This window comes from Cryptotermes secundus, unplaced genomic scaffold (genome assembly GCF_002891405.2).
Source record: "Cryptotermes secundus unplaced genomic scaffold, Csec_1.0 scaffold184, whole genome shotgun sequence".
In the NCBI taxonomy this organism is placed as follows: domain Eukaryota; kingdom Metazoa; phylum Arthropoda; class Insecta; order Blattodea; family Kalotermitidae; genus Cryptotermes; species Cryptotermes secundus.
In genome coordinates, this window is record NW_019725839.1 from 227,063 (window position 1) to 237,577 (window position 10,515).

Below are 10,515 nucleotides of genomic sequence, written 5' to 3' on the forward strand. Positions count from 1 at the left end.
TATCTGTACATAAATTTTAATTTCCCTTCTCAGTAAAATGGCAATGAAATGGGTATTAAGAGTGTGAAAGGCTCATAACTCGACAGTAAATATTTTAAGACTTATTTTCGTATCTCGAAAATTGTAGATAAGTGACAGAATCTTTATTTGAATATACGCGCCATTGTGCGCAAGCGGGTGCATGGTACAGAGTAAATTAAGAAAACACTAAGAAACAGTCATAAGTACAAGGAATGAGAGCTCATAATTCTCACTCCCAGTGTGTACTACTCACAATGTGTAACTATTGCTTACATTAAAAATATGTAAACATCTCTCACGTAACCACCATTTCAAGTCCAGCATTCACGACCGACTCCACGACACTATTTTGGTGTTGTGATTGGTCGATGTACGTCGCATCTTATGCCGCTTCGTGTTTGTTTTGCTGCGTGTCACCTGTACTAGTGGCAGAGCGAAGGTCCCGCAAATTAGAAATGTCTCTAGACAATATGCGGGGCAGTTATGGACGTTGTCCACCGTTTCTGGTTGCAGGCTTACTGGTAGTGTGTATTATTTTAACATTCAATTGGTGGTCATTGTCGTCTCAGAATTACGATCTGATCAAACAGATAGAGGAGTTGGGAGAACAGTTAAAAATAAGGTGAGAGTTTTCGCAAATTATTGCAGTTGTAGTGTTTATGAAACTAGAGTCGCGCCAGAAAAGACTAAATTAATTGGTTTGCAGCTCTGAAGAGCAGGAATTATGTGTCCATCATCGGCTGTCGGCGGAGGGGCGGATGAAGATTCTGGATGCGGAGGTCGCCCAGGTTAGGGTGAATCTCTTGCAGGAACGCACAGATAACGACGAAATGAAAAAGACGCTGGAAACCAAGGACGAGGAGTTAAGAAAAGCGAAGAAGGAACAGGAGAATAGCCAGAAGTCTACAAATATATGCAAAACAGAACTGGTATGTCAGAGTTGATATTTGTATAGGTTAGAAAATGAGTAGCACCCAATCTTCATAAGTACACGAGGGTGGGGTTTGTGATTCGATACGCTACTGATGATGCTTGATGTTGAGTCATCATAGATACAAATCTATTTAGTTGCAAGTTAATCAAGCTCAAAGTCCAAATATTTTAAATTATAATATCCTGATGTGTGACACTGTGTAGCTTGGTACATGGTTACCAATATTCTGAAGGAAATACCACCACCAGTTTTCCTCCTGTAGCCCCAGGCAGTGTGTTCCTCTGAAATGTTGATGCCTGTCTACTGAATGCATGGCATTACAATCCAGGAGGCCATAATCTTATTAAACCTCAGAAATTATTCTTTGCCCGTACTTCATTGACCCTTTCATTGCCCAGCCCTGCCAGAAATGTCAGGGGTGCATGAGAGTGACATGGCAGCACAGAAAACCCACAGCATAGTCCTCAAATGACAGGAATATATTTTATGTGAAAGCTCGTACATCAGTACATCACATTTGTGCCATCCAGTGACATAAATACCGCACAAAATGATTAGCATCATGCAACTCTCTTCAGATGTAAGTATCCCAAGCTGATGTAATCGACATGGGGGCTGCAAAGGGTTAAATATTCACTGTAACAAAGAGTGACACTTTATATTCTGATAGGTGGATTTCAAATACCCAGAGATACATATTGTCTCCATGTCCAGGGTTGAAAATGTATGTGGTATGTTTTCTCCAGAATGTTGGTACTTGCCTACCAGAGTATACAGTGTCAAAACAAAATGAACGAATCTTCACCACCATGAAAGCCTCAGTTCTCACATCCTGTTCTCCTGAGGTTCATTTTAATGGTTTGTCCCCTTTTATATATGAAGGCCACAAGGTCTGACTTGTGAGGACATTTGTTATAAGGTTTCTGATTGCTTCACGACACCTGATTAGGACATACACGTTGAAGGACAAGCTTATCTTATGAGTCACTACTGCCCGGTTGGCCGTTTGCAGCAGCATACAAAAACATGTATATCTGCTCTAAATTTAGGAGTATACTGAATGTTTGTTTTAATTTTATTGCAGATTAATAGGCAAACATTAAATATCATTAATTTGGGCATATCCACAGTCCTTGAAATGTGGAACAGCACACAATACAGTATTTTTGTTAACATATATGCAGTGGAAAATGTGAACACTCAGGTGTAGCTGGGAGGATAACATTAAGATGGATCTTAAGGAAATGGGGTGAGGGTGATCGTGATTCATGTGGCTCAGGATAGGATGCTCCTCTGAACATGGTAATGAATGTCTAGGTTCCATGGAAGGCAGGGTTTTCCATGAGTGAGCAGCTGTCAACTTCTCAAGGAGGACTGCACTCCATGGCGCTGGTTGGGCAGTCAAGATGTACGTGATTCAGGTTCTGGTTTAAGTGTGACTCCCTCCATACTAGTCCTTAAGGAAGGCCAACATTCTTTCTAAGCCGTCGTCATCATAACATGTTTCATTTTATGTTAAATAACATTAGGATTTTATACAAAATTATAAAATAACTAAATAAACTACACTTTTGGGATGTAACACCCCATAGTCTAGTAAAAGTTTACTGACATTCCAGAGGAACATACTGCTTCTGTCTTCAGGGTGAAAGATTAAACTGAGCAAGCAAGTTGAGTATATGATGTCACATTCCAAACGACAGTAACCAGTGCCATGAAAGATCTCACAAAATGCAAATGGCCGATAAGACGCCATTCCTCAGGATACCAACTGCTGCTTGCCCTCGTGGCTGTTGCAATATGGAAGCGCCCTCAAACTGAGGGCAGTTCACTTGTGCCTGACCCCACGAAATGTATGTGACTGTTGCAGGAATCCATTAAGAAGCTTGAGATAACTAAAGATGGAACTATCGAATCGTTGCAGCTCGAGAAGAAACAGCTCTTAGGCCAGCTGAACAAGCAGAAGGAAAAGATTCAGAGTCTGGAGGATGAATTGAAGCAGGTGAGATGCCAAGGCTCATGGCGTCACTAGGTTTGAGTCATGGTTACAGTATGCATCACGTGAAAGCCCACTCTTTCCCCTTAACATTATCATGTCTGTCTCACACAAGTACCCTGAAGTTGATACATGGCACACAAGGGTTAAGCCAGTCATTCATAGTCACATAAATCTGGTTCCTGTCCTGAGTCACATGAATCCAGTCCACAATCTGTTTCTTTAACATCCATTTTAATGTGTTTTCCCATCTCTGCCTAGTGTCTTTCCCTCAGGTTATTTTTTTAACTACAATTTTGTATGCATTTCACATATGTGCCACATACCAGTCACATCCTTATGTGTGTTGCTTTTGCAGGCTCAAGCTGCTCTTGAGGAGGCCTTCAAGAAAAAGCTTCCGGACGTGCCAGGAGCCCAAGAAAAGGCATCTCCAGGTAACAGTGACACTATGCTAGCAGATGTCGGTACAGCTAGCACTGGCACAATACCAGACAGAATGCCCATCAATTTGCTTATGTGTGGTACTGTTCGATCACTTGATTGTGGTAGGAATTGTAAAAAGGAGAAGGCAACAGTATTTTCACATAAATGGGATTAAGTAACCAAGGAATTACGACTTATGTAATAAGAACCTTCACGATTTACAGTGTTCATCTAGCAGCCAGACAGAGGAGGTTCTGATGAGTCGAACATGTAGCTTGGTTGGAAGAAAACCTTTTCAAAAGTTACCACTTTGAAGACTGAGAAGGTGGGAGGGTAATATCAAAATTGATACTACTGAAACCGTGAGGATGGGAAGTGGATGCAGCTGGCTGAGCTTCATATCCCAATGGCAGGCTTTGGTATTAGCAGTGCTAAACCTTCGGATTCTGCTTCTAGAAGTAGAAATTAAATTAATTTGTGGCTTCCGACAGTTACCAGAAACTGCATAATAGTTATGGATCTGTAAAGTGTAAGTGCTTTGTGCTAAGTGAAGGGCATTCACCTTGTGCTGTGGGGTTCATGAGTCACCATTCATTTGTTATAGCCCGTCTGAGGGCAGGGGAGTTGCGTGAGGTGATGAAATTGCGCATGACTGTGCCAGGTCTCAGTGGAATCGTGCGTCATAAGGGGTTGGCAGTCCTTCCCCAGGATCCTCCTGACGCAGTCCGCCTCCCACCAAGATTCAGCGTGTCCCACCTCTGACACTATCCCACAGGTAGTATCTTGCTCTGTGCTGGGCTGCCAATCCCTGCCTGATAGACATGAGGATGTATCTCAGTGCCCTGTTGAACAGAGATAGATGACATCCTGGTGATGTCAGGATGGTTGGTATCCCTGCTGTCTCTCTCTCTCTCTGTCCCAGCACTGTAGTCATCATATTGTTCACTCTTCTGCTTGGTGGGTCTGTTTTGGTGTGGCACTGCTGTTTTCTCCTGTGAAAAAGAAGAGAGCGCTTATAAGGTTGTAATCACACTGAAAATATGGACGGACACAGTTAAGACACTGTGGACACTCGGTGAAATAGTGTCGAGCGTTCTCCTCTCTCTCACATCACTCCTGAACTAGAATAATGCTCTACTGCAGTAGTTCCCAATCTTTGCTCATGTACAGACAAATGTAACACCTGTGAGTTCCCTGAGAACCTCAAAATATACAGAACATGCAGTGCTGTACATGTCAAATTATTCATAGAACAAGGTAAGATTTGAGGTTCTCACAACACTGAGTATGAATATTATGGTCTAATGCAGTGTAACATCATGTAGTTTGATAGATGCATACCCTGAAAATGGAGGCAGTAGGTGCCTGTGTAGCATACAGTATTCTGTCACATGTCAGAAGACATTATGACTTGCATGTTCGCCCTGTCTGTATGAGAATTGATACCTCTATGTGGCAGTGAACTGTAACAGACACTGCAGTTTCTGTCTGTAACTATTAAACACTATCCACAGAATTATATGATATAATTTAAGTAATTATAAGAGTCATGTTTTGTCAGGTTGGTACAAAACAGTAACAATAGACTTACCTAACAAGGCCAGTGTAATACACAGTTGAATCACAACAAATGTGCACAGAACACTCCTGTACTTCTCCAGTAGAGCATGTCCTTCTGTTTCTCTTCCACACCTGCTGATTAAATTCTCTTGTTCATCCATGTCATGAACACCGTACATTCAAAATATTGATTTTTGCTCGTTTAATTGTATTGACTGTTTTTGCAGACATTTCAGTTATCGATCACACACCTGTAATTGCAACTTTGTCCACCCATGTGATAAACCAATCACCGATAAATATGCTGATTACAAACGCAACGAACTGGAACAACTTTCGCGCATACAATGAAGACCACATAATTATGAACATAAAAATAAAAGAAACCGACGAGTTAGATCAAGCAGCCCAATACTTTACAACTTTATTCCAGGAAGCAGCACGGTACTCTACTCCCATGCCACTGGATACAACAAAACATACATATAACATCCCCCTGCACATACGCGAACTAGTAGCTGAAAAACGCAGAGCAAGGAATAGGTGGCAAAGGTCACAAAATAATGATGACAGAATCAACTACAACAGACTTAAAAGACGACTGCACAATATGCTAGTAAATGCAAGAAACACGACTTTTGAGCAATATATCACTTCACTCAATAAGGACGATCATACAATCTGGAAAACTACAAGAACATTCAAATGGCCCCAAAAATCGGTACCTCCGATAAGAAAAGCTGACGGAAGCTGGGCCAAAAGTGATTTAGAAAAAGCCGAAAATTTTGCTGAATATCTTTCTCTGGTATTTACACCACACGACTCTAATGATCATCATAATGACAACGAAATTGAGAAGTTTCTAGATACGCCATGTCAGATGTCTTTACCAATCAAAGCCTTCTCACCTAAAGAAGTAAAACAACATTAAAAAAGTGAACCAATGCAAAGCACCTGGTTACGACATAATCACGGGAAAGATATTGAGACAATTGCCAAATAAAGCAACTGCACTACTCACAATAATCTTCAATAGCATGCTCAGGCTATCTTACTTTCCAACGATATGGAAATTTGCTCAAATTGTTATGATACCAAAGCCTGGAAACCCAATTAACAAAGTGACCTCTTATCGTCCCATTAGCCTGCTACCTATTCCCTCAAAGATATTTGAAAAACTTTTACTGAACAGAATTAGACACAACACAGAACTCCACAATATTATACCCGACTATCAGTTTGGATTCAGAGAACATCATTCTACAATCCACCAAACTCACAGAATAATCAACAAAATTGCCACAAGTATAGAAGAGAAACAATATTGCACTGCAGCGTTTTTAGATATTGCCCAGGCTTTTGATAAAGTCTGGCATACTGGATTATGACACAAAATTAAGAACAAATTGCCAAGTCCATACTATCTACTGTTAAAATCATACATCTCAGAAAGATATTTCCAAGTAAAATACAACAATGCCTATTCTAGCTACAAACTAGCAAAATCCGGAGTACCACAAGGGAGTGTGCTTGGGCCTTTGTTATATCTAATATACACTGCAGATTTGCCAACAACCAACAACACCACAATAGCAACCTTTGCAGACGATACTGCTCTCCTAGCAACAGACTGTGACCCGGCACTGGCATCGCAATTTCTTCAACACCATCTGGACCTGCTACAAGAATGGTTCAAAAAATGGAAAATCAGGATAAACCAAACAAAATCTTCGCAGATAACATTCACAACAAAGCGCACACACTGTCCACCAGTTACAATCAATAATTTACAAATCCCAATGCAGACAGAAGTAAAATACCTCGGCCTATACCTAGACCAGAAGCTAACTTGCCAGAAGCACATCAAGACAAAACGCCAACATCTAAACCTAGAAGTATGACAAATGTCATGGCTCTTAGGATGAAAATCCAAACTCAGCCTAGAAAACAAGACTTTAATTTACAAATGCATATTGAAACCGATTTGGACGTACGGAGTTCAACTGTGGGGGTGTGCTAAGCCTTCGAACACCAAAATAATTCAAAGACTCCAATCAAATGTACTGCGCTCCATAACCAACGCCCCATGGTATGTCTCGAACTTCACATTACACAATGATCTTCAAATCCCATTCGTCACAGAAGAAATCAAAAGATATTCTATCGTATACCACAACCGACTAATTGGACACGAAAACAGTTGCGTAACTGAACTAACCAACCCATTAAATATCAGACGAAGACTAAAACGACAATTGCCCTCAGACTTAAAAGAACACAGTGTTGAAGATGGGTAGCCGTACTCAACAACATAATGGATAGTACACTATATAGGAGAATCATCACTGGATGATCACTCCGCACAAGTGATTTCTTACAACATATTTACTTATTGTAAGATTTGAGGCTTTCACGGCGGTGACTATGAAGAAAGCAGTCTTCTGGGATTTGGCACCGTGTTAACAGCACATATACACGGTGCCAAATCCCAGAAGACTGCTTTCTTTATTTACTTATTGCTCCCTTGTAGAGTAGATTGTAAATTGCAATAAATAATAATAATAAAAAAATTCAGTTATCTTCCTGCACTGTAAATGGCAAATAGAGTATTCACAGAAACATCAGATGTAGTGATATGGCTGATGCCCAGAAACCGGTGCTGACAGTGGTGCGCAAGAACACACACATACCTACTAGATGCCCCTCATCACCCACTCTTAATCCAACCATAATATCCAACACTGAGAAAAAAGACAAAACAGCTTCCAGAAAATGCTTATGTTTATCATGAAAACAACACCACCATTGCTGGCAGAACTGGCACTACCTGCAATGAGCATGTGCAACGCTCTGTCAGTGAACAGCATTACAAATATATCACACATCATTGGTTTATTGTACAACAAGACTTGTGTGTCTAACCATGCTGCCAGTTGCTCAAATCATGAAGCATCAGATGGTGAGCGATGGAACGGAAAGGGTGAGAACAGAAGAGGCTGTAGACTAATTTCAGGTATTATCCCACCATTTTCCTGCAGGGACTGGAGAAAACCTAAAACAAACTGTCAGGATAGCCAGTTGCTGGGCCAAGTTTTGAACCTGGGACCTATTGAATATGAAGCAGCAGTCCTGCCATACTGCTTTACAAGCTTTCAGACTGCCATACATGCCTCTGTAAGCTGCTTTTATGCTGTCAGATGTGTGACTAGCTCTCATTCTCAGAGAGCAACACAGACTGAGAGTGATTGAGAACAAGGAGCCAAGGATGAAACAAGCTTCACAGTTTTCTAGTCTTTGCCTAATGATGTTAGGGTGACTATATCAAGAGGGATCAAATGGGCAAGACATTCAGGACAGTACTAGAAAGAAGGGATGAATTCAGAATGTTAATGGGAGGACCCAGGGACCCTGGAAGTAAGCTGGAACCTAGGGGAGGTGGACAGAACTGGCTCAGGATCGTGTGACAGAGTAAATGAACACATGTTAACTGTGTTTTGTACTGTTACAGCTCCCCCTCTGAAGCTGAGTGACAACGGAATGGCAGTGGGCGGAGACCACGAGCGAGATGGAGCACAGGAAATGGAAAGAGCAGAGAACGAAGAGAACAATGCAGGAGAGAGGGGTGACGGTCAGTACTGATGCCTCTGCTTTATAGTTTCTGTGTGCACACAGTAGGCCTGCTACTGTATTATGGTGATCAGACCAAGAGTGAATACAGTTCAGCAGTTCCCCAAAATGTTGGTAACTTTCTGTCAGGCTGTACAGTATCACATCCCAGAGGGCAGTACACTTCATCATCACCTCCATGAGAAACCCGCAAGCCATGCAGAGGAGCATAGTCCTGAAGCATTAAAACATCGTTGTGTTTTGCAGATGCCAATCCAGAAGAGGGGGCTGGCGATAATGGTCCGGAAGGTCCTGTGGGGGAGGAACCAGCAGCACAAATGAATCGACTCAAGTGATTTTAAACAACTTCCAGTTTAATTTGATAATTTTTAAAATGTACACAAACACAAAGACACTTGTAACAAGTGGACTGTCACTAGAAACGTTGTAAAGTTGTCCCTGTGCTCAATTAAGCACCACAGTGTGAAGACTTGGTTGAGAGGAGGTATAGCAAAATAACCTTTTGGCAAGTTTGGTCCAGTGGGAAAGCTGTGACACTTTGTTAAAAAGGATTTGTTCAAAAAAAGCTAGTGAAGGTTACTGTCTCTGAAACTATGCCCATAGGGTGTGCAAACCTTGATGCCATTTAATCAAGGTTAACGCAACTTTCCTCTGGTGTCACAGCGTGTAACATTAGTTTTCTTGGTGTGGTGAAAGTTGTGAGGCAATGCAAAAAATATACATCACATTTGTAAGTGACATGTCAGAGAAAGAGACGTAAGTCTCGCTGTTGGCATAACTGTAGACACCAAAATGTTGTAATTATTTTATAGGTTTAAATGAGTGCAAACCACAGTATTGTATTATTGTACAACTGAGTATTAATGTAGATACACCTTGTGTGTGTTGCGTGAATATATTTCAGAATATCTAGAACCGGTGCACTGCACATGTGTATCGTATGCAACCCAGCAAGTATGCACACCTTGTGCTTCTGATATATGTTGACAGAAATGTAATATATATTTAAAATGTAACTTTCCTGTCAAGTTATCTGCAGCATACTGCAGAAGCTTTCCTTGGGAGTAAAGTGGCTAGAACATGAAGGTGATAACTGAACTGTATATAGTATCAGATTTATAAACCTGCCTAACTTTGTGGTGCAGTGCTTTGATATGAGGGATATCTAACCGTTGCATATTTCATATGCATAAATGGGAGTTATATTAAAAAAAAAAAGGCATGAGGGTGCCATCTGGATTCATCTGGCTCAGAGTAGGGTTCAGTGTTGGGCTTGTGCGAACATGATAATGAACCTTCAAGTTCCTTAAAAAAATGGGAGAATTTGGAATTTCTTACCAGCTGAGCGACTGTAATATTCTCCCATGCAGTTAGGCACCAGAACAGTATTAGATGAAGCGTTATGTATTCCCCTCCATCACGCTGTTATGTTTTTCCTCTTAGATCCAGAGTCTCATCAGCATCTTTTTCTCTTGCTGTCTATATACTACCATCTATAAGGTACATAATCTCTGTCATGTCCCTGTACTTGCCTCTATGCCATCTGTAGCAGAATTTTGGTACTGCTGCATCTAGCAGTGAGGATACCCTGTACAAGAGTTTCCCAAATTTATGGTCAGAGAACCACCAGTAGCCTGTCTTTAAGGCCAAGCTCATGATGAATGCACAATCATACATGTAATTTGTGTGGCAAAACATATCATTTAAATTTCACTGTCATTCCATTCGAAACTCTTAAAACTATTTTAATGGGAAGTTGGTCCACCAAGGAAAACCATGCAGTAATCATCCATGGTCCAGAAAAGTTAAGATGCCCCTGGCAAACACTTTACATCAGAGAGAGAGTGAAGATGGTAGCCACAGGCATTCACAAGCCACCTTCAGAATATGAGGTACATGTTACTATGCAGTGATGGAATGTATACTGCTTGCTCCTTATTTCCATATTTAAGAA

The 10,515-nt window shown here is 41.0% G+C and overlaps 1 protein-coding gene and 1 long non-coding RNA gene across 3 annotated transcripts in view; one reads left to right on the forward strand and one right to left on the reverse strand.

The window, feature by feature from the left end:
• The window catches only part of LOC117282242, an 11,349-nt gene extending 10,990 nt beyond the window's left edge, over positions 1 to 359 (reverse strand). The window contains exon 1 of the long non-coding RNA XR_004512918.1: positions 295 to 359. This is a non-coding gene — a long non-coding RNA (uncharacterized LOC117282242). The remainder of the gene's footprint in view (positions 1 to 294) is intronic.
• A 13-nt stretch (positions 360 to 372) lies between these two features.
• On the forward strand, positions 373 to 9,659 carry LOC111863567 (protein CASC4). 2 transcript variants are annotated; one of them, XM_023849996.2, is made up of 6 exons: positions 373 to 643; positions 728 to 950; positions 2,826 to 2,957; positions 3,310 to 3,385; positions 3,979 to 4,149; positions 8,443 to 8,528. In XM_023849996.2, exons 1-5 carry the CDS (start codon positions 390 to 392, stop codon positions 4,134 to 4,136), a joined length of 843 nt encoding a protein of 280 aa, XP_023705764.1. In that variant the 5' UTR covers positions 373 to 389; the 3' UTR covers positions 4,137 to 4,149; positions 8,443 to 8,528. The 2 variants fall into 2 exon arrangements, with proteins under 2 accessions (XP_023705764.1, XP_023705763.1); XM_023849995.2 differs by lacking the exon at positions 3,979 to 4,149 and adding an exon at positions 8,808 to 9,659 and having other exon boundaries at positions 380 to 643; positions 8,443 to 8,562.
• The last annotated feature ends 856 nt before the right edge of the window (positions 9,660 to 10,515 follow it).

What these genes read in the sequence shown, in the direction of transcription:
- LOC111863567 (XM_023849995.2), top strand. Translation starts at nt 390, where the DNA reads ATGTACGTCGCATCTTATGCCGCTTCGTGTTTGTTTTGCTGCGTGTCA. An exon ending in TGGAGGATGAATTGAAGCAG is followed by an intron (nt 2,958 to 3,309) that starts GTGAGATGCCAA and finishes TTGCTTTTGCAG; the next exon opens with GCTCAAGCTGCTCTTGAGGA. An exon ending in CCAAGAAAAGGCATCTCCAG is followed by an intron (nt 3,386 to 8,442) that starts GTAACAGTGACA and finishes GTACTGTTACAG; the next exon opens with CTCCCCCTCTGAAGCTGAGT.